The sequence below is a fragment of the Carassius auratus genome, chromosome 14 (genome assembly GCF_003368295.1).
Source record: "Carassius auratus strain Wakin chromosome 14, ASM336829v1, whole genome shotgun sequence".
Lineage (NCBI taxonomy): Eukaryota > Metazoa > Chordata > Actinopteri > Cypriniformes > Cyprinidae > Carassius > Carassius auratus.
This window is the reverse complement of record NC_039256.1, coordinates 4187254-4210255: the sequence shown is the minus strand read 5'-3', so window position 1 is coordinate 4210255 and position 23002 is coordinate 4187254. Positions and strand designations below refer to the sequence as shown.

General features: G+C 39.3%; 1 protein-coding gene across 1 annotated transcript in view; it reads right to left on the bottom strand.

The window, feature by feature from the left end:
- limch1b (LIM and calponin homology domains 1b) overlaps positions 1-23002 on the bottom strand; it is a 241614-nt gene that overhangs the window by 86133 nt on the left and 132479 nt on the right. The window contains exons 5-7 of the mRNA XM_026279634.1: positions 6331-6366; positions 5526-5652; positions 5286-5440 (exon numbers count right to left, since the gene is read on the bottom strand). Coding sequence (XP_026135419.1) covers positions 5286-5440; positions 5526-5652; positions 6331-6366 — 318 coding nt within the window. The remainder of the gene's footprint in view (positions 1-5285; positions 5441-5525; positions 5653-6330; positions 6367-23002) is intronic.

Here is a 23002-nt window from a genome sequence, read left to right as displayed (position 1 = left end):
TGTGGAGAAAAAGGACGGAGGTTTAAGACCATGCATTGATTATTGGCCCTCAACAATATAACAGAGAAGTTCAGGTACCCATTTCCCCTCGCTGCCTTGGAACATCTCTGGGGTGCCACTGTGTTCACCAAGTTGGACCTAGGCAGTGCCTACAACCTCATCCGAATATGAGAGGGGGACGAGTGGAAGACCGCCTTCATAACCCCTACTGGCCACTATAAATACTGCTTGATGCCGTATGGACTTGTTAACACCCCCTCAGTATTCCAGGACTTCATCCACGAGGTGCTCCGGGAGTTCCTCCACAAGTTCGTCCTAGTCTACATTGATGACAACTCCCAGAGTGATGACTACTCTCATCTACTCCCAGAGCCTGGCAGAACATCAAAGCCACGTTGCGGAAGTCCTGCAATGCCTGAGGGCCTACCAACTGTATCTCAAGGCCGAAAAGTGCTCTTTCCATCAAGCCTCAGTGCAGGTCCTTGGATACAACATCAGCAGCAGTGACATCCGGATGGATGAGGGGAAGGTAAACGCTGTCAGAGATTGGCCCACTCCAACCACCATCAAGGAGTTACAGTGGTTCCTTGGCTTTGCCAACTTCTATAGACAGTTTATACAAAACTTCAGTACCATCAGCAGCCCTCTCACCAGTCTCCTCCGTAACAAACACAAATCTTTCTCTCCTGGACTCCTGCCACCACAGAGGCCTTCCACACCCTTAAGGAAGCCTTTACGACCGCCCCACACCTGGTCCATACCGATCCCGACCGACCCTTCGTCATGGAAGTCGACGCCTCGACCACTGGAGTGGGAGCGGTCCTTTCTCAGAAGCAGGGGAATCCCAGTCGCCTCCACCCATGCTCCTTCTTCTCCCGGAAACTCCCGATTTCATAACCGATCTTCCTCCTTCAGATAACAATACCTGCATTCTTGTCATAGTGGATAGATTTTCTAAATCCTGTCGTCTTCTTACTTTGAAGGGTCTGCCCACGGCCATGGAAATGGCTGAACTGTTATTTAACCCCTTACTAGTAACCCCCCTTTTTTGGCATGGAGACCGAAATTACATACCCAAAATAAAAAGGTTTCTGCTCATGATTCTTTCTGACTAGATACACAATCAACCTTTGTTCACAAAGCTGACACTTTAAAGTTTACTGTTCAGGAATCAGAATCACTCAGACTGTTATGATAATAGAGATATATGAGCTCAAACATAAAAACAAAAATAAAAATATAAAAAACATATGTTTTAAATGTATTTTAAAAAATGTTGATGTAGGAAATGAGTTTGAAAACACAGTGTAGCTAAGGCCACAAGTCTTCCAAAACTTCATAAAAAAATCATAATCAAATCTGTAAAACTGTGAATTTTATGAAATATTTTCTAAGGCCATGTCATATGTGTTTTTAGAGAAGGTTAATCAGATTGATTTATGGCACTTGTCATCTCTATAAGATCTCACATGTAAACATTCCTGTGCTCTTTGTGTATGTTTCACTGTTGAAAGCTGCCCGATTCATTATTCTATTGTTCTCACCAAACGAGTCTTTCACACCTCCGCCAGGTATGACACATTATCCGCATTATTCTTTTATCATTATTCTTTTGTTTTTATTCCACCTTTATTAGCCTTGATTGTGGTTTTTCAGGCTTTACAAAGCAACAAAGCAGCGATCTCACTTCAGTCTCTCTTTGCATTTAGCCCTTATTTATCAAAAGTCTTACTATAAAAATACAACAAAAGATTTCCTTACAACCTTACGTGAATTATTGAGACAAAAATGCATTATGAAGAAGAAAAGCACCTGCTATTAGTAGCATTGGTGCTAACATTAGCATCAAGCTACATCTGACAATTTATGAAATTATTAGTACACTTTTACTCAAAACTCACTTTAAACCCCGATCGAGTGTTTATAATAACTTCCTTTAGCGATCAGAGGTGGAATTTGGTCGTTTACTGTTGTAAAAATATGTTATTTGTAGCCTTTTTCATCGCTGCACAAGTTAGCATTTCCGATGTACATTTTAGATTTTTTTTATAAAAACGCCCCAGATCTCAAGAAATTCTCATACCAAGCTTTACTATCGTAATCGCAGGTTTATTATTCGGATATTTTGTGTGTACAGAGGTGTTTCAGTGTTGTTTTGGCCAGATAACTACCAGGAAGTGTGCAGGAAGCATGTGACACGGTGTGGGCGGTGTCCAGATATGACACTCTAAGATTGACACTGGGAAGGCCCAATCGGAGTCTGAGTCACACACAGCACGAGCTGACAACATAGCAAACACATACACAGATCGCTGGGAGAGTGACTGCTGCTGACGTGACTGAATATGAGTGAGTGGTGAATTTCTATTCAAAATGTGGCATAATACGGATTTATTATTTTGCACTCCTGACATAAATCACTAAATATCTGTCACTGCAACAATGTTTTATCAAAATATTGGTCAAATATCGAAGCTAGAGTCTTTAAACTTTCAATTGATGCACAGTTTGTCCAGATGAAGTAAGACAGTGATGTTTAATGTGCTGTGAATGTGAAACAATAATAAACTGGGGCCGTCGGCGATGTTTGCACGTAAAGGGGTTAATCATGTCTTCAGGTACTTCGGCATCCCAGAGAATATCATCTCGGACCGAGGCCCCTAGTTCATCTCCCGGGTGTGGAAGGCTTTCCACTCACTCCTAGGTGTGGCCATCAGCCTGTCCTCCGGGTACTATCCCCAGTCAAACGGGCAGATGGAGACGTAGGTTCAAGAGACTGGATGCTTCCTCCGTACCTTCTGTCATGGCCACCAGAACTCCTCGAACCAGATCCTTGGGTGGGCCGAGTACGCACAAAACTCCATTCGTCAACCTACCACCTGACTCACTCCATTCCAGTGCATACTCTGCTACAAACCACCTCTATTCCCCTGGTCAGGTGAACCCTCGGTTGTCCCCGCCATCGGCTACTGGTTCCGGGAGAGTGAGAGGGTCTGGGACGCGGCACACCACCAACTCCAGCGGGCATTACGCAGACGTAGAACGACAACCCAGTCAGAAGGTCTGGCTGTCCACCCGGGACATCCGCCTGCGTCTGCCCTGCCGCAAGCTAAGTGCCAGATTCATTGGCCCATTCATCTAGCAGATCAATCTTCACCCAGCCTGCACGGATCCATCCTTCACTCAACCTTTCACTACCTGCTCCTCTGCTTGTGTCTGTTCAATAAACCATTCTGTCTGTTACTCCTCAGCCTCCCGAGTGATCCGTAACACTAAGTTTCTGTCTAGTGTTTTATAATTGGAAAAAAATATGCAGTGGTATGTATAATGAATAGTTTGTAGAAGCCTTTAATACAGTTATTATTATTTTTTTATTATTATTATTTGGGGGGTGGGGGGTATAGACATAGTCTCATAAAAATATTTGCAGGAGTCAAATTTTTTATGATATCTTATTCAGATTTGAAATAGAAACTCATAAGACATGTGAATTTCAACCCATTACTTTTCTAGATTTCTCCAGGAATGACATCACATATTTTTATATCAATAAAAAAAAAATTAAGTGTGCTTAAAAAAAAAAAAAAAAAAAAAAAAGCACTTCAGTGTCTATAACTTTTAATATTTTTGAGCGTTATCAAATCTGGTTGATAAAAAGTAAAGCCCAAAGAGTCTTCTTTCCAAAAACACCCGTAATTCACTATATGTGGGGGTTAGTGGGTCCTCCATCACCCGTCTCCAGATGATACAAAATGCAGCAGCACGTGTTTTAACAGGCACACGTAACCATGAGCACATTTCTCATATTTTAGCTTCATTACACTGGCTGCCTATTCAATTTAGGATCCATTTTAAAATTCTGTTATTTGCTTTTAAATCACTAATTGGTCTTGCATACCTCTCTAAGCTTTTACACTTTTATAAACCCGTCCGCTCTCTCAGATCTGATGATCAGCTGCTCCTGACTGTGCCTAAAACTAAGCGTAAGCTCAGAGAGGACCGTGCCTTTGTTGTGTCTGCCCCTAAACTACGGAATGATCTGCCTTTGCATGTTAAGCAGGCCTCTTCTTAACATGCAAGACTTAGGATATTTTTAATAAGTGATTTTTTTGCACTAAAAAATCTTTTAACTGCACTGTTGTTCACTTCATTGATTTGCACTATATCTGTCATTTACCTTGCGCTGCTTTATTTAACTTTATTTTTAACTTTTATTTTTATTATATGTCTTTTTTTTATAATTCCCTTATTGTATAATTGTATCTATATTTTATATTTGATCTAGTTATTTTTTTTTTTAGGCTTTAATGTTAATGTTATCTGTATGCACCAGAGTCTGAGAGTAACGCAATTTCGATTCTCTGTATGTATGTACTGTACATGTGGAAATTGACAATAAAGCAGACTTGAACTTGAACTTCTTTATCTGTTTTTAAAACCCTTCTTAAAACCCATCTTTTCTATTTGGCTTTTGACACCTAGTAAAATGTTGACTTCATTTACTTGATTCAATTTGTTACTTTGAATGCTTTTATTGTGTGGTTATTAATGGTACATATTTACAATGTTTCTTTTATTTTATTTTATCTATTTATTTATTTTGTATTTATTTATTTTTCTGTACAGCACTTTGTAAAGTGCTTAACAAATAAAGTTGGTATGGTATGGTATGGTACATGGGCCTAAGATAGGTTTGATGAGTTTCTCTTAAGGAAAAGTTTTCAAATCAAAACATAAACCTTAAATAAACCTCTGAATTCTCTGCTTAGCAAGAAACTGAATTCATTTCTCAATTCATAGTGTCTTATAGGGAAGATTAGACATACCCCAAGGTATCTATCTTTGATTGTAGTTAGATATACACTAGATAAACACTGTGTGACCAGTGGGGCACAATAATCCCCACAGGTTGTCTAAGGTTTTGGGCAGTCTATCCCATTCATCTACATTATAAAAAATACTAACATCACTTGCGGTAAGAACTAAGAAAATCACAGCTGACATCAACTGCATTCACCATAAAACCATTTAAAGTAACACCAATTAACAAACACCACTTAATTGAATACCACTGACAGTAACAGGACTTACAGTAACACCACTGACAGCAATGCCACTGAAGGGCCTGCAATGTTGTAATTATGGCTGAAGCACTATTGTACTGACATTCAGTAATAATAATTTTTGCTTATGTGATTTTTGACCCAGTGACACCTGTACTGTTGGGCTGCAACAAAAAGTCTAATAACAAAAGTTGAAATGGTAGGTGGAAATGGCAGACATACTTCTCCTCCACTATTTCTCTGTACGTCTTGATACTTTTCCTTCTCTGTGATGCTCCATCTGCACCCAACAGTCTCTGCATCATCCTTCTCTCCTCTTCTTTCTTGATCAGATCCTGGGACACATTTCTTCTGCGACTCTTCCATTTGGCCAAGTCCTGACAAACAAACATGAAATTATAGATACATTCTGATCCACGTGTTGGTTAACGGGAAACCGTACTAGTTGGGAAATACACTTACATCCTGCCAATGGTCTTCTTCATCTTTCAGCTTGTTGTACTGGTTGTGCATGAGATCATGTCGAACTTGACTATGGGGCAGCAACATAGACTCTTCCTCACTTCTCATGTCAATCATGCTTACACTCCTGATATAGAGACATTTAAGATAATTGAATTACTAGTAATTTATCACATTTAGTAAACTAGCAGTCAACTTTGAATGGAAATTGCAATTATTATCAAGCAACCAGTTAAAAAGCATGGCCAGTGAGTCAAAGTGAGCATTTACTGTATAAATAGGTAGGTTGTGCTGCACATAAGCCATGCATCCAAAGAAAGAAGGCCAAAAGTGTAAATGTGCTGGAAGACACTTTGAAACAACCACACAATTGACATTATCTAACAAAGGGTCAAATAAAGACATTGCCATTAAATAAAAATAAACTGTTTAGTTTTAATTTCTTAAATGTATGTACAAATACAAGTATAATTTCATCTTTCAGATGCAAGTGCTTTTGCAAACATACATATCAAAACTCACAAGATTAAGTGTATCTTTACCTTTTTAAATAGCATGTGTGGATAAGTGGTTACATTGTATTAACATCCCACTCAACAAGAAATACCACCAAATGAATAAAAAAATTCCACATCAAAATAATTAATTGTTAGGGTACCAAAACAAAGTGTTCAATGCACAACTTGGCACATGCAGAAATTAGGCTGTGGAGAGAGAGAAAAATAAGCACCCCACAGTTGTTGTTTTTTTTTTTTGTTGTTTTTTTTTTTTTTTTTTTACAGCACAGTGTATTAAAGAGACTTACTCTGGATCATCAAACACACTAGATGAGCAGCTAAATCTATAAGATGGAAAGACAAAAGACAACATGGACACTGATGATTAATCTTGCATTGCATTATTCTCCATTCCACAGAACATGAAAGGTTCTAAGTATTGAAAACTACATCCAATTTCAACACACACACTCACACACACACAAAATGAAACAAAATGTCAACAAATCAACATACACATTTACTTTTAAAGTGTGAATAAAGAGTTTTATAATAAAGATAATTTGTCACAGAGACACACACGCGCGCGCACACACACACACACACACACACACACACACATTTGTTTCTGTGAATTTCCATAGACCTTTTCTATTACTTTTACACTGACCAAACAATATTTCTATCCCCTAACCCAACCCTAAACCTACTCCTTACAGAAAATCTGTTTGCATTGTTACACTTTCAGATAAACATCAAATACTATTTTTAATACATTTTTCCCCCAGGGGGACTGCAGGCAGTCTGCATATGATAGAACAACACATTCATGTAACCTTACATATACCACGTTTGGTCTCTATGAATTCATCTTCTGATGATCTAATTGAGAATGTGTATATGTTTATACCTAAGCAACATAGTAGTGTTCTAAGAACCTTTAGTAGTTTGTGCATCAACACTCTATTGTATTCCATATGCAAATTGCCATGTCCTCAAACAAAGGGTCCAAAAACTCTCGCATATTTCCAACTTCCCCCTTGGAATTTTTGCCTTTCTCATTGGACAAGCCCATCCTGAAATGCTTAAATCTTCTTAGACCTGAACCCTCTGGGGTCTAAGAGTGTTGGGCCCTGGAGAGGTTTTGACATACCCTGAGTTTTTTTATTGTTTTTCAGTTGCTTATAAACATATAGGCTAAATATATAAGGCTAAAGCCTAAAAACAAACTGGGGTACAATAATATGTAAATAGCATATATGTACATTATTGTGTTTGTGACAAAACAACATTTATGTGTGGTTAGTGAAAAACAAAAATGTTGGTAATTTATCACTGAATTTAAGTCACTGAAATAAGGTTATAAAACACATACAGTGCCCTGCATGCATTAGATGTTCTAAATTTCCTGCCACAACTGCCCTATGTTCTGGTTGTGACCTGTCCTGGGTGAGTTTTGGAGGGGAATTTTTAAATCATATAGTCATATGTATAGTATTCAGATTGACCCTGATCCCTTAATGGGCAGTTTTGGTGTTATGCTTGAGGGTACAGAACTCTGTTATAGCCTTCACTACACTACTGGCGAGGCGTTTAAGTTTATTATTTATCTTATGCATTTATTTATCAGTGTGAATAGAAAGCTTTTATTCATTTTCTTTCAGAAATTTGTTATCGTTAAAACAACTTTATTTGTATTATTTTCCTCCATTATGTTTTTATAGACCAGTATTCTCAAAGTGTGTACTTATGTTTCTTATGAAAGTGTTCCTCTTCTTTTGGGAGTCTTTAACTTCTCTGCTCATTTCTTTAAACTGACTTCTCGTATGTTCCCTAATTACTGTCAAGCTTTTCAATTCTAAAGATAATTTATGGATTGTACAAACATGGAACACAGTTTTTCCTTAAATTAAATTTGTTGTGTATGTAGAGGGGAGGGTGTGATGGTTGTTAATGTAATTGTAAATGTTAAACCCCAATAAAAAGTATTTACCAAAAAAAAAAAAAAAAAAAGTACAGAACATTTGTTTACAAGACTGTCAAACCTGGATCTTGTAACATAGAAATTTTGCTTCAAATTGAAGTGAAAATTATCTTGTTTACTCACTCACAGAAGACATTAGATTGATAAAAAAATTCTATAAATCTTTAAGTTTCGAAAAGGGCATATGCGAGTAGCAGTGTTGTGGGTAACGCGTTACAAAGTAACGCGTTAGAGTACTCTAATTACTTTTTTCCTGAAATTTGTAACTTGACGCGTTAGTTTCGTGCGTAAGTAATCAGTAACTTCGTTATTTTTTTTAAAAAAAGTAATCCGTTACTTTAAGGAAAGGAAAATCCCGACTGCAGCCTGCTTTTTGTCAGAAAGTAGTCCTAGTTCTACTGTGCCACCTGCGGATGTACAGTATCAGCGGAGCCGAAGCTCTGTGATCGTAAAGTCAATGGTTGTGATGCGTCTGTGCCCTGCGCCTGACCCTGTGTGTGTGTGGTTTTTTTTTTTTTTGAACTCCCGGCAAGATAGCAGAGAGGATTGCGTTTGGTTTATGGAAGTACGCACATTATTTTCAATTTGTCAACGAAAAAGAAAAGAACATAACGGTAAAATGCACACTCTGCTTTGGTGAAAAGCTTCTGTCGACCGCCAAAAATTCTACCTCAAATTTAACGCTACGTTTTAATCACTACTTTGAAGAGTAAATGTAAGAGGACTGTGTTAAAGCGAATTTAGGCTTGTGACTGTGAGTGACACTTTAGTAATAATTAGTTCGGCTATTAAGCGATTTGTCATTTGCCTGTGTGGCAGTGAAGGATTTAATTCGGTTTGTTATCATTTTTGTTTGACAGGCAGCTTTTAATTTCTGTTAGATCATTGGCTGGCTGGTTGTTCATAATTTCTAAATGGATTTAAATCTGCAAGCCTGTTTAAGGTTGTGTTTACAAGTAAGCATTCTTGTACTTTGATAACTGCATTATTTAAAGTTAAAGAAAAATCAGGAGTTATCTTGTGGTGCTCATAATATACAGTAGCCTAGGCTACCCGGGCTGGGTGGGTGCGAATTTTGATTAATAATATGTTCTGTGATAATAAATAAATAAAACGCCATGTGGAATAGCCGATTGCTGACTGTCTTTCATTTTATTGTTATCCTGCAGTGTTAATTTAGTCGGATGACTGACGTTATTCATTGTCGGGAGTCACGACTTCTAGGTGCATTTAAAGGGGCCGGGGGCTGTGTCTGTCATGTGTGAGCCGCTGCAAACGGCTTTTAATTTTTGGTAACGCATGAGTACTCTAACGCGTTACTATTATGAATAGGTAACGCTGTATCATAACTGATTACTTTTAATGATGGTAACGTTGTAACCTAACTAACTACTTTCCAAAGTAACTATACCCAACACTGGCGAGTAGGCATGACTGACCACGAAAATCAGTGTGATTTACACCTGAGAAGACAAAGGCCTACATAATGAGCTGCATAATGAGCCTTTCAGTCAGGTGTGTGACCGACGTGACATACAGCCAAGTATGATGACCCATGGAATTCGTGCTCTGCATTTAACCCATTCAAAGAGCATACACACAGCAGTGAACACACACACTGTGAACACACACCTGGACCAGTGGGTAGCCATTTATGCTGTGGTGCCTGTGAACAGTTGGGGTTTCGGTGTCTTGCTCAAGGGCACCTTAGTTGTGGCACTGAGGATGGAGTTTTGAGGATGGAGTTCACTTTGCACACAGACAATTCCTGCCGGCCAGAGACTTGAACTCGCAACCTTTGGATTACGAGTATGAATCTCTAACCATAAGGCCATGACTGAGAGGGAAGAGTTACAATAAAAAAGGTGAGTACAAAATAAATGTATATTGTGATGAGTTGGGCGGGGCGGAGAGCCATGGGAACGGAGAGAGGCCGGTGGAGTGATTTGTAAATTATATATAGTGTTTTAGTTTTTGTTTGCGCAGTTGTCCGTGAGGGGCTGTCGTGCTGTTTTATGTTTATTTAATTATTAAAGGGGGGGGGGGGGGGGGGGTGAAATGCTATTTCATGCATACTGAGTTTTTTACACTGTTAAAGAGTTGAATTCCCATGCTAAACATGGACAAAGTTTCAAAAATTAAGTTGTACGTTTGGAGGAGTATTTCTGTTCCAAAAATACTCCTTCCGGTTTGTCACAAGTTTCGGAAAGTTTTTTTCGAGTATGGCTCTGTGTGACGTTAGATGTAGCGGAATTTCCTTATAAGGGTCCTGAGGGCACTTCTCCCGGAAGTGCGCGTGCTCCCGTATAGCACAGCACTGAGAGCACAACAGACTTCACTGATCAGAGTGAGAGCGTCGTGAAATGTCACAAAAGGAGTGTGTTTTTGGTTGCCAGGGCAAGACAACCCTGCACAGATTACCTAAAGAGAAACAGCATTAAGGGACCAGTGGATGGAGTTTATTTTTTACAGAGCATCAACGGAGTTGTGCAAGTGTTTGTGTTTGTTCCCATGCATTTCGAAGATGCTTGTTTTACAAACAAGGCCCAGTTTGACGACGGATTTGCACATCGTTTATTTCTTAAGGATAATGCAGTCCCAACGAAAAAGGGTCACGATCGTGTGTTGGAACCGCATGCGGTGAGTAAAACGGCTTCAAATATCTCTGTGTTGTTAACTTAGCTGTCGGCGTGTTAGCACATCAAGTAAACAACATGTGATGTTGTCATCAAACTGCACGAGTAAAACTGCTTCAAATATCTCTGTGTTGTTAACTTAGCTATCGGCGCGTAAGCACATCAAGTAAACAACATGCGATGTTGTCATCAAACTGCACTTTCCACATGTACAGCTTAAAAAAAAAAAAAAAAAAAAAAAAAAAAAAGACGACAAAGTGGAACTTTCCAAAACCGCTAAGCAAATATATATACAGTTTCAGTACATACCACATAGAGACGCTGTTGTTGCTGCTGCTCTTGTTAAATCTTGTTGATTCTGGATCATAAATATACGCTGAATCTGACTGTTAGCCATGGTTTGTTTTGGTTGGTTTTGTCCTCAAGCTTCCAAACGCTATCAAAGCAAAAGCCTACTGGCGCTCGTGATTCTTTAGCTCCGCCCACACGTCACGCCTACAGACGCTCGTGTTTTACCGGGAAAAATTGGTACAGACTATCTTTCTCTTATGAATATAATAAAACTAAAGACTTTTTGGAGTTATGAAGGATGCAGTACTACTCTATAGGTACTCAAGATTAACAGGATATTGAGTGAAAACGAGCATTTCACCCGCCTTTAAAGTTTCATTTGAATGTTCACCGGTTACCGCGTCCTTCTTCCCATTTTACAAACTCTGTTACACTGGTGCCGAAACCCGGGAGGAAGGAGGGATGCGCTGCCAAAGTTCCCTCGCCGCTGTGGTAAATCCGCGGTGCCATCAAGCAGGGCGAAGCAGTCTGCCACAGTGGACGCTCGAGGCACTGGGCTGGAGTAAGTTGCCGGGTGGACGGACAAACTCGCTGATGGACGGCCAAGATGTGGAGGGACGGCTGCTGTCCGTGAGGGAGCGGAGGAGTCTGCGCCGTTCGCCAGGAGGCCGGAGCCTGTTGCCGTCCCCCATAATGGGGAAGAGCAAGGAACGGGGGACTTTTGTGCTTTCCACCGAGGGCCAAGCATTGCGGAAGATTTCACCCAGCTGGTGGAGGGCCGAATGGCAGTGTGTCTGGGAACCGGAACAATTGTAAAAAAAAAATTCCTCCTCTCTCCCCTCTCTCGTCTCTGTCGCTCCTCATCCTTCCATCTCCTTTTCTCTCACCTCGTCTGTCTGTCCTTACCCCCAGGTACCCATGGCCACCATGAGCGGTTCTCCCTGGAGTAGCCTAAACTGGTTACGAAGAGCTAGAGAAGCGATGGTCCTCGAGGGTTGGTTACCTGAGGGGTTTTCCCAACACTGTAACCCTCAAACCACCCATGATACTGCTGGAAATAGCCCTCACCTGACAGCTGCCAGGATGAGTACTAGATCACAGCAGAGGAAAAGGAGCCTGGCCAGCAGCTCTGAGATGGTCAACTTCCTGCAATGGGAACATGACTCATCTGCAAACACGAACCTCTGTGTGTTTGATGCCCAGACACGAGGCACCGATTGTGACCATCACCCGTCACCAGGTAATGACCGCATCCAGAGACGCACAGGTGAAATGGCATCTTTTAAAAGACAATCCATCATCTTTACAAAGGTGCTCCTGTGTAAGCTCTTTCAGGGAAATTATTTTTAGGTGCTTACAGGAGACATGGCTGTTTACAGTATGGCAGGGGCTAGGGAAGTCTGAAGTGCTCAACCCACTCGATACAGGAAAGACCTGCGTCTGCCAACCCTAGAAGCTCCCTAGAACTCGTCACACACAAAGCAATTTGGTAGGAGCAGAACGATGTTGTCGCTCGGCTCCAAAGTGAAAAGCTTGTATGCATTGCACCTGCTGCCTTTTTATGCTCATGCAAGATGGCAACTGGATGCAATAATTGCATGCCAATGTGTATTGGATCATTTAGTTTACACTTGAAGTAGATTGGTATCTCTAAGCGAGATCCCAATTCGTGACTGAAAGGGAATAGGGGTTACGTTAGTAAACGAGTATGTTCTTTGTTTTTTTATTGGTTCAATTATTGGTATTTTTTCATTATATATATATACGTGACGTGCTAAGATGGATGAGGCTGAAGCCGCCAGGTTTGCTTCAGAGAATTTTTGAAGCTTCCCAATGGAAACCTCGACAAGATGCACGCCTGTTTCACACATACTCCATCTGCAGTGTGTCTGCAGTAGGTGTGCGTTACGTATGTGGTGCTGAAGCAGCACGGACTCATACTCATTGTGGTTTCACACAGGACGCGTTTGGAGTCTGCTACTCGGTATGTAAACTATCGCTGCACTGCTGCAGACGCACCGTTCCTGGAACGCACTGACAGACTGCAATCGTGTGAACGCTGGAACCTGTTAACATGGGTGCGTAAAAAATACGAAACGCATACACACTGCAGACAGAGTATGTGTGAAACAGGCATAAGGTTACTTTGTGATGCATTTTGGAAACAGGTGATGAGCCCCTGGTCTAATGCACCACATGGCTTGAGAAACCCATTCTAAAAGACTTACTTTTAGTCATTATTTTATTTGGGTAGCACAAATATTCTGAATGCCTGTGGAAGAATTTAAATGAGCCTTTTTAATCTAGATTAATCTAGATTAATTCCAAGATTACAGTGAGATTAATCTAGATAAAAAAATAATAATAATCTATGCCCACCTCCAATATATATATATGAATGTATATTCCAGACTTTTCAAGGGCCCTCTCTTCCTTTTGGGCCCTGGTAATCAGTATTGGTTTTTCCCCCAGTCCGACGCCCCTGACTGAGACTTGAGAGTTGTTGAAGCTCTAAGACTGGCAAGATCAGAATCCAAATCTTCAGTACTTATTCTGCTTAATCTGTCTGCTGCTTTTGACACAGTTAACCACCAGATCCTCCTATCAACCCTACTAGCAAAAGGCATCTCAGGAACTTCAATGGTTTGAGTCTTACCTATCAGACAGGTCCTGTATCTCCAAGTATCTTGGAGAGGGGAGGTGTCCAAATCACAACATCTAACTACTGGGGTGCCTCAGGGCTTAGTTCTTGGACCACTTCTCTTCTCTGTCTACATGGCATCATTAGGTTCTGTCATTCAAAAACATGGCTTTTCATACCATTTCTATGCTGATGACACTCAACTCTACCTCTCATTCCATCCTGATGATCCGATGGTAGCTATTCGCATCTCAGCTTGTCTAACAGACATTGCTTGCTGGATGATGGACCATCACCATCAACTCAACCTTGCCAAGACAGAACTGCTTGTGATTCCAGCAAACCCATCGTTTCATCACAATTTCACCATCAAGTTATGCACATCAACCATAACTCCTTCAAAAACAGCTAGAAGCCTTGAAGTTATGATTGATGATCAGCTGACTTTCTCAGACCACATTGCTAAAACTGTCCGATTGCGCAGATTTGCTTCAACATCAAGAAGATCAAGCCCTTTCTTTCGGAACATGCCGCACAACTCCTTGTTCAAGCTCTTGTTCTGTCCAGGCTGGACTTTTGCGATGCCCTCTTGGCAGGTCATCCAGCCAATTCTATCAAACCTTTACAATTAATTCAGAACACCGGCAGCAAGATAAATTTTTAATGAGCCAAAAAGAATACAAGTCACAAGAATACACACGTCAAAAGAATACACCTCTGTTTATCAATTTGCACTGGTTTCCAATAGCTGCTCGCATAAACTCAAGGCATTGATGTTTGCCTACAAAACTACCACTGGCTCTGCACCCATTTACCTAAATTTATTCCTTCAGACTTATGTGCCCTCTTGAAGCTTGCATTCTGCAAGTGAACGTTACTTGATTGTGCCATCCCAAGAAGCACAAAGTCACTTTTACTGACTTTCAAATTAAATGCTCCCTCCTGGTGGAATGACCTCCCCAAGTCAATCCGAGCAGCAGAGTCCTTAGCCATCTTCAAGAATCGGCTAAAAACACATCTCTTCCATCTTTATTTGACCCTCTAACTAATTATATCCTTAAAAAAAACTCTAACTACCTTTCTAATCTTTTTGTATTCTATTTTCTTTTCATTTATTATGCAATTGTATGTTTGTGTGTGTATGTGTAAAGACCTCTGACACTAGCTTGCTCTATTCTTTTTTTTATTCTTTCTGTTTTCTTTTTATATATTACATTATTTAAAATCCCATGCTACGTGTACTGTGTTAACCTAACTGAGACTTGTTATAGCACTTATATATCATTGCTCTTTTTGCTGATTTTAATTGCTTCCACTGTCCTCATCTGTAAGTCGCTTTGGATAAAAGCGTCTGCTAAATGAATAAATGTAAATGTAATATATATATATATATATATATATATATATATATATATATATATATATATATATATATATATATATATATATATTAGTGGTGGGCCGTTATCGGCGTTAACGTGCTGCGTTAATGGGAGACTCTTATCGGGCGATAAAAAAATATCGCCGTTAATCTATTCTCAAAGTTGGGTTGAGAGCTGGGTCTATACTAAGCAAGCTATGATGACTTTCACCTTGATATTTTATTCAACCAACTGGCTGAGGCCAGCCTAAAAAGATGCTCAGGACAGTTGACGGGCAACTGCTGCGCATCGTCACGAAAGCTTATCTTTTTCACGTGTTTTTAAGCCTTACCGCTTGTCGATTTAAACATTAAAGCATCCAAACACAAGACGTGGAAAAGCTGAACAAGAGTAGCTGGTTACTCGCGTGCTGTGTTCGGTGCGCACGAGAGAGAGAGCCGCGTATCACGGACAGCGACACTGAACCGAGCTCTCTTCTGCAAAGTTCTCCTCGAAGTCCCTCCTGCACCTGAACGAAAAAATACAAATCGCAGTTTGAACAAACAAAAAGATGTGAAAGAGCCCAATTCAGTACTCGCGGTGCTCTGGTGTTCAGGGCTTGAACGTCGAATTTGCTTATTTTTGCTCTTGTACCGACAAATACATACAAAATATGTCAAATTATCCCCCTTGGAAATTATGCTAGAAAAAACTGTCAGTTATTTCTTAAGTGAAAGTAAACAGTTAAGGAAAAAATTGGATGTGCATTATATTGGATGCGTTCATCGTCTCTTAAAGTGACCGCGCCTAATTATAAAAAAAAATGCAACGCATATGCACTGCAGACGTGCAGAGTATGTGTGAAACAGGCGTAAGGTTGTTTGCACCTTGTGCAATGTGGAAGCCCCTTTTCTAATGCACCACCTAGCTTGATAAACCCCTTCTCAAAGGTTTGTCAATTTTATTTGGGTAACAAACATATTCTGAATGCCTTAGGCGGAAATTCAAATGAGCCATTTTAATCTAGATTAATCTAGATTCATCTAGATTAATTTCAAGATCAGATTGAGATTAATCTAGATTAAAAAAATGAATCTATGCCCACCACTAATATATATATTTAAATGTAAATATATATATATATATATATATATATATATATATAATAGGTGGAATTTTTTTTTCAAATTTTTTCCTCCGATTCAGTTGAAGTCTGTGGTAATACCTAATAGGTTCAAGTTGGTAAAAATGTTAAGTAGTGAGTCTGAACACTCTAATACTTAATATGTGATATTTTTATGATGCTACTCATTTTCAATATTTCAATATTTAGTACAGTATTTCATGGAAAAATTATAAATGTTAGTAGATATTATATATAGCTATATTTCTGCATACTTATAAAATATATAAACTATTTTAATATAAATAAATAAAATAACAAATGGCTGATGTCTTTGTTGCCACCACATAACATCCCAAAAGTGTCTGTGGGTTAATGGCTGAAAGAAAAAATAAAAATAAATAAATAAATAAATATATATATATAAGTAAGATGTCAAAGCATTTATTAAACATTTTCTATGGATTGTAGCATTTACCATACAATCCTTCATATGTGTTAAGTTGGTTACCTTTCTGTGTACCTTGTTAAATGGATCAAATAAATGTAAAATACATATTTATGAACAGAAGAGGGCATAAGAGAACAGCCTTGTTACAATTTCATTGTTTATCAAAGCAGGGTATATGTCTAACCCAAGAGTGCAGAGACTCAAATTCACCACTTATTGCACTTATCAAAATGTCAAAAGGCCTCTTAAAGGGGTACATAACATACACAGTTTCACCTAATCTCATGTTAATCTTGAGTACCTATAGAGTAGTACTGCATCCTTCATATATCCAAAATATCTTTAGTTTTATCATATTTATAAAAGAAAAAATACAGCTTTCTGATTCTCTCCGGAAAAAGCCGAGCTCCTGGAGGAGTGCTGTGGGTGGAGCTATAATACTGCTGTTTCGTGTTGTTTTTTCCATTAAAGGGGGGGTGAAATGCTCGTTTTCACTCAATATCCTGTTAATCTTGAGTACCTATAGAGTAGTACTGCATCCTTCATAACTCCAAAAAGTATTTAGTTTTATTATGTTCATAAGAGAAAGATAGTCTGTACCAATTTGTCCCAGAAAAACACGACCCAGAGATATTTTAAGCAGTTTTACTCACCGCCTGCGGTTCCAACACACGATCGTGACCCTTTTTCATTGGGATTGCATCATCCTTAAGAAATAAACAATATTCAAATCCGTCGTCAAACTGGGCCTTGTTTGTAAAACAAGCATCTTCGAAATGCAGGGAACAAACACAAACACTTGCACAACTCGGTTGTTGCTCTGTAAAAATAAACTCCGTCTACTGGTCCCTTAATGCTGTTTTTTCTTTGGTAATCTGTGCAGGGTTGTCTTGCCCTGGCAACCAAAAACACACTCCTTTTGTGACATTTCACGACGCTCTCGCTCTGATCAGTGTGCTCAGCCTCTCAGTGCTCTGCTATATGGGAGCGCGCGCTCTTCCGGCAGATGTGCCCTAAGGACCCATATAAGGAAATTCCGCTCCATCTAACGTCACACAGAGCCATACTCGAAAAAATCATCTTCCGAAACTTGTGGCAAACCGGAAGGAGTATTTTTGGAACAGAAATACTCCTTCAAACGTACAACTTAATTTTTGAAACTTTGTCCATGTTTAGCATGGGAATCCAACTCTTTAACAGTGTAAAAAACTCAGTATGCATGAAATAGCATTTCACCCCCCCTTTAACATATATTCACTTTTGTGCTGATTTCCAACAAAAGACAGAAATCTGATGCAAATGTACTTACATGAATGGGGTCTTTTATCACTGGGACCGCTCCATGTGGATGTGCAAATCCACCTGGGCCTTGTTTATAAAACATTCATCACTGAAATAACCAAAACACACAAAGGCACTTGATACACCGTTGCTGCCCCGGAAAAACAAACTGCATCTACTGTTCGTGCAACGCTGGGTTCTTTTGGAAGCTGAACATGGTAAACTTTTCCTCACATCCAAAAACTCAGTTTTTTAGAGACATTCTTGAACAAATTCTATGCAGCTCTGGCGACGATTTCCCGATGAAGCGCGTTGATGTGCACGGCAGTGGCGGAATGGCAATCGGGACGATCGGGACTGTTCCCGGTCGGCCGGTCGACCGGCCGGCTGGTTGATGGATTTTCATGATCGGCCCATTATAAATTATTCATAACGGCCGTGAGAGTGGCCGGAGCGGGAGCGCGGCGGCAGGCACTGTATTTCTTAGTCATAGTTAACCCCCTGCACACTCATCTCATCTCCCCGTCATTTTCTTCATACAGAACTTTCATGGTCACAAAAAAAACAAAAAAACAAAAAAAAAACAGAGTATTTACTTCATTTGTTTGTTCTTAAATTAACATACAATGGAGTAAAACCTCCTGGGAATGGGGAATTATTTTATCTATATTATTATTTTATATATATCAGGTCACTCAAAACACAACGTCAAGGAATTTGACGCTCCTTGCAGCTAAGAGAAGCCAGCTTCCATTGAAAATGAATGACTTCCGGTAACTTTGGAAGCTCAAGTCAGCGGCGGTGTGAACGCCTCTCACGTGGCGTTGTCAAGGTAGCAATTTCACTGAATCTAAACACATCAGTCTAACCATAGACCACGTGACCAGTAGCGGTGGCTTTCTTAATATATTTAAAATAATTTTGCAAGGGTTATGACGTTAATAGTATATATTTTGTAGCTTTTTTTTTTTGACCACCGAGGGCCGGTGGTTTACGAAATTTCCCAGTAGATATTTTGGTCCCACTCCGCCCCTGGCGCATGGTTTCACTCTCCTCTTGTCAACGTGTGCTCGGGCACACTTTTCTGGGAGAAATGTTCACATAGGGAGTTCCACTCTCGTTTACGTCATTAAATCCACGATTGAAAAAAAAAAAAAAACCAGCTGAGACTTGCACAAAACCGGAAGTAAGATTTTCGGAACAGAAATTCTCAGTCATTCTTCTATATTATTTAGTAAAACTTTGGCAATGTTTCGCATAGAATCCTTCTCTTTAACAGTGTGAACAGCTCTGAATACATCAAACACCATTGTACTCCCCCTTTAAAAAATAGAAATATAACCATAAAAGAGAGAGCTGGCCAATCTAAAGCTTTTTGTCTTTATACATCTCTGAAGAGAAAAAGTTTTAGCCAATATTTTCCCCACCTTTTCAACTGTGTGCACAATCCAAAACAGAGAGAAACACGGACAAGTATCGGCTACTTTGGGTTTCGGGTGTAGGTTTAAACAGACAAAAACACACCAAAAATGTGTGTAAACACAGGAAGTTATTTTTTTTACAGAATGTTGTGCATTTGGTCTTAAAATGATAAAATAAATGGTACAGGCTCTGATTCAATGTTAATCAAACAAAAGAAAATAAGAAAATAATTCACTGCTCTTCAATGTATAACATTAGTAATAATAGGAATCAATGTCTTCTTAAGTCATACATAAAATCTATGCAGTGTTATATTTTAATGTTCAATTAATTTGTTCAATTTCTGCATAGAAGGTTATTGGCTATTTTTAGTAGCTTTTTGTAAATAGGGACACGCATGGTTTTCCAGGTGAAAATAAATTCATATTTACCAGATAACTGGCTGATACAGCTAGCATTTTACAATAAATAGCAGTGATTCTTGAGATCAGGGATGCTCGTTTTCACTCAATATCCTGTTAATCTTGAGTACCTATAGAGTAGTACTGGATCCTTCATAACTCCAAAACGTCTTTAGTTTTATTATATTCATAAGAGAAAGATAGTCTGTACCGATTTTTCCCTGAAAAATACGACCGGCTGGAGGCGTTTTTTTTTTTTTTTAAGCTGTACATGTGGAAAGTGCAGTTTGATGACAACATCGCATGTTGTTTACTTGATGTGCTTACACGCCGATAGCTAAGTTAACAACACAGAGATATTTGAAGCAGTTTTACTCACCGCATGCGGTTCCAACACACGATCGTGATCCTTTTTTGTTGGGACTGCATTATCCTTAAGAAATAAACGATGTGCAAATCCTGCATCAAACTGGGCCTTATTTGTAAAACAAGCATCTTCAAAATGCAGGGAACAAACACGAACACTTGCACAACTCCATTGATGCTCTGTAAAAATAAACTCCATCCACTGGTCCCTTAATGCTGTTTCTCTTTTGGTAATCTGTGCAGGGTTGTCTTGCCCTGGCAACCAAAAACACACTCAAAAACAAAAACACAACTGTGACATTTCGCGACGCTCTCGCTCTGATCAGTGAACGTCTGTTGTGCTCTCAGTGCTGTGCTATACGGGAGCGCTCGCTCTTCCGGCAGACGTGCCCTTAGGACCCATTTAAGGAAATTCCGCTCCATCTAACGTCACACAGAGCCATACTCGAAAAAAAAACTTACCGAAACTTGTGAAAAACCGGAAGGAGTATTTTTGGAACAGAAATACTCCTTCAAACGTACAACTTAATTTTTTAAACTTTGTCCATGTTTAGCATGGGAATCCAACTCTTTAACAGTGTAAAAAACTCAGTATGCACGAAATAGCATTTCACCCCCCCTTTAATATTACACATTCACTTAACCAGAAGACTAAAAAGGATAATGAAAGCACAACTAAATATTATTCCATGTCATTTTATAAATATTTTTAATTCCAAATGATATTTTATGTGACCAGTGTCTGTAAAAACCCTTGTCCAGGAAGCAGGCGTCAAGTATTTTTAAATTAAATGTTATATTTACTATGTGTAAGTAGTTCAGTTATTAATAAATGAGCATCAAAAGTTATAACTGAAAAACTAATTTTAATATAGTTTTAAGATGATTTAACTTGTGTCCTGGGTATTTTTTAAATAAAATATCAGGAATTATTGAAGGCAGCCAAAACTCTGAGGACCCCTTTTTCACCTCCTTGTTCTTTCAAATGCCATGAGTCCACTCTAGTTCTGGTAAGTCTTTAATTTTCTTTTAATTTTATACCTACTTGTTAATAGTTTGCATGTCACAACCATAGTGTGTCAACACCATAAACAATGTAAAGTAAGATTTGTATGATATTTTCTGTTATAAATACTTAATTTAAGTAAAGTATAAAGGTAACACGAAACTAATGATGAACAAGATGGCTCTTGTGAGAAGCACATGTGTTATGAGAGGAAACATGGTATTTTGTCAACCCCCTTAGATGTCAACACCATCAGGATTTGTGTCTGACGGTGTTGACTCTTTCCAAGACGGTGTTGACAAATGCCATTATGTGCATTATTCCTAATTTTAGTGTAGTTTACTTCAATTATATTACTTAGCAGACATTTGAAATGACTGTTTCTCTGTTTTATGTGTTCAAGTTGAACTTATTGCCATATAGCTTTATGTTTTGAATTGAATCTCATTTTCATAGCCTCTCGAGTACTTGATATGTAATAAGTTGTTGCTTATGATTACCCATAATTTCAAGCTTATGCTTATCCATCAAAAAAGTATATTGACCACATAATGGTATGCATTTCAGGCTAGAATGGCTATCAGTGGAGGAACGGAAGAGAAGGAATAGGGAGTATCAAAAAAGAAGGCGAGAAATAATTTATAGCCAGCCTGAGCTGTAAGAAGAGTTACTGAGAAATGAGAGGGAAAGATGGAAAAATAGGGTGAAGGAGGGCAAAATAAAATAAAAAAAACATTACTGATTTGGTAGAAAGAGAAAAGGTTTAAGAGAAGGTTTTGGAAACAAGCACAGAAAGAGTCAAGAGAGCGCAAGAACAGAGCACAGGAAGGCAAGCATCTAGACACCCCACCACAGAGTCCTTTGGACATCAATTTTGGGGAGCCAAGGAGTAGTAGACAGCTAGTTGCTGGTGAAAGGGAAAGAACCAAAACTAGAAAAAGACACTCCAGAGAGATTAAAGCACTGAAAGACAAACTTGACAAGTTAAAAAAAAAGAGAGGGACAAGCTGAGAAAGCGACTTGAATGTGGAAAATGTTTTAAAAATGAGAAGAAACAGGACTCCCCTCAAACCAAAACAGATATGATGGTTCAAGGGAGCCAACTCAGAAATCCTTTAATCAAAATATCACTGCTCTTCCACCATGCAATGACTGCAGAGCTGAAAAGAAATGCTCCTCGCACCCACAGAAGAGGCAAACTTGCATCCCAGCATCCAAAACTGTCTTTGTCTGGCCAAATTCTCAAGAAGTATCGCCTTATCCACAGGGTTCATGAGTTTGGCCTGACTTACAAAACACTGACAGAAAAAATACCAAAATCCAAACATTAGACTTAGTTACTCATCCTTCTGTGCATTGCATCCATTTCACATTACATCTATGAGAGCGTCAGACCGAAAGACATGTCAGTGTCTGTACCATGAGATTGCAACACTAATGCTTGAGGTCCTGAAGTCATTCAATGCTTTAACAACCAGCAAACTTGAAGAGAGTTTCCAACTTGTATGTTGTTCACCAGCAAATGCATATTGTCTTTTACGTACCTGCACCCGATGTCTGAACAAATGTTCAGTTCTTTCTCCAGAGAAAGGGAAAGCACAAGTGGAGTGGAAGCAGTGGAAGCGTATTGAGGAGCGAACAGAAGATGGAGCTCACTTTCACACCAAACTTGTGAAACACACTGGCACTCTTTCAGAGCTTATGATTCTCTACCAAGACAAACTAAGAAATGAGACAACCACCCATGTCCACTCAATTCATAATCAAACCAAGGAGTACAGGAACATGATTACAAATTGTGATGAAACCACTGTTATTGTTCATGTTGACTTCTCTGAGGCCTGGAAATGTAAATACAACTCAGAAGTACAATCCTGTCACTATGGGCAAAACCTCCCTCATACAGGCATGTTCTACACCAAACATGAAAAGGCAGGATTCTGCACGGCCTCAGAGTCCAAGCGCCAGGATGCTGCAGCCATCTGGACCTATATGGATCAAATCCTGACAGCCATTC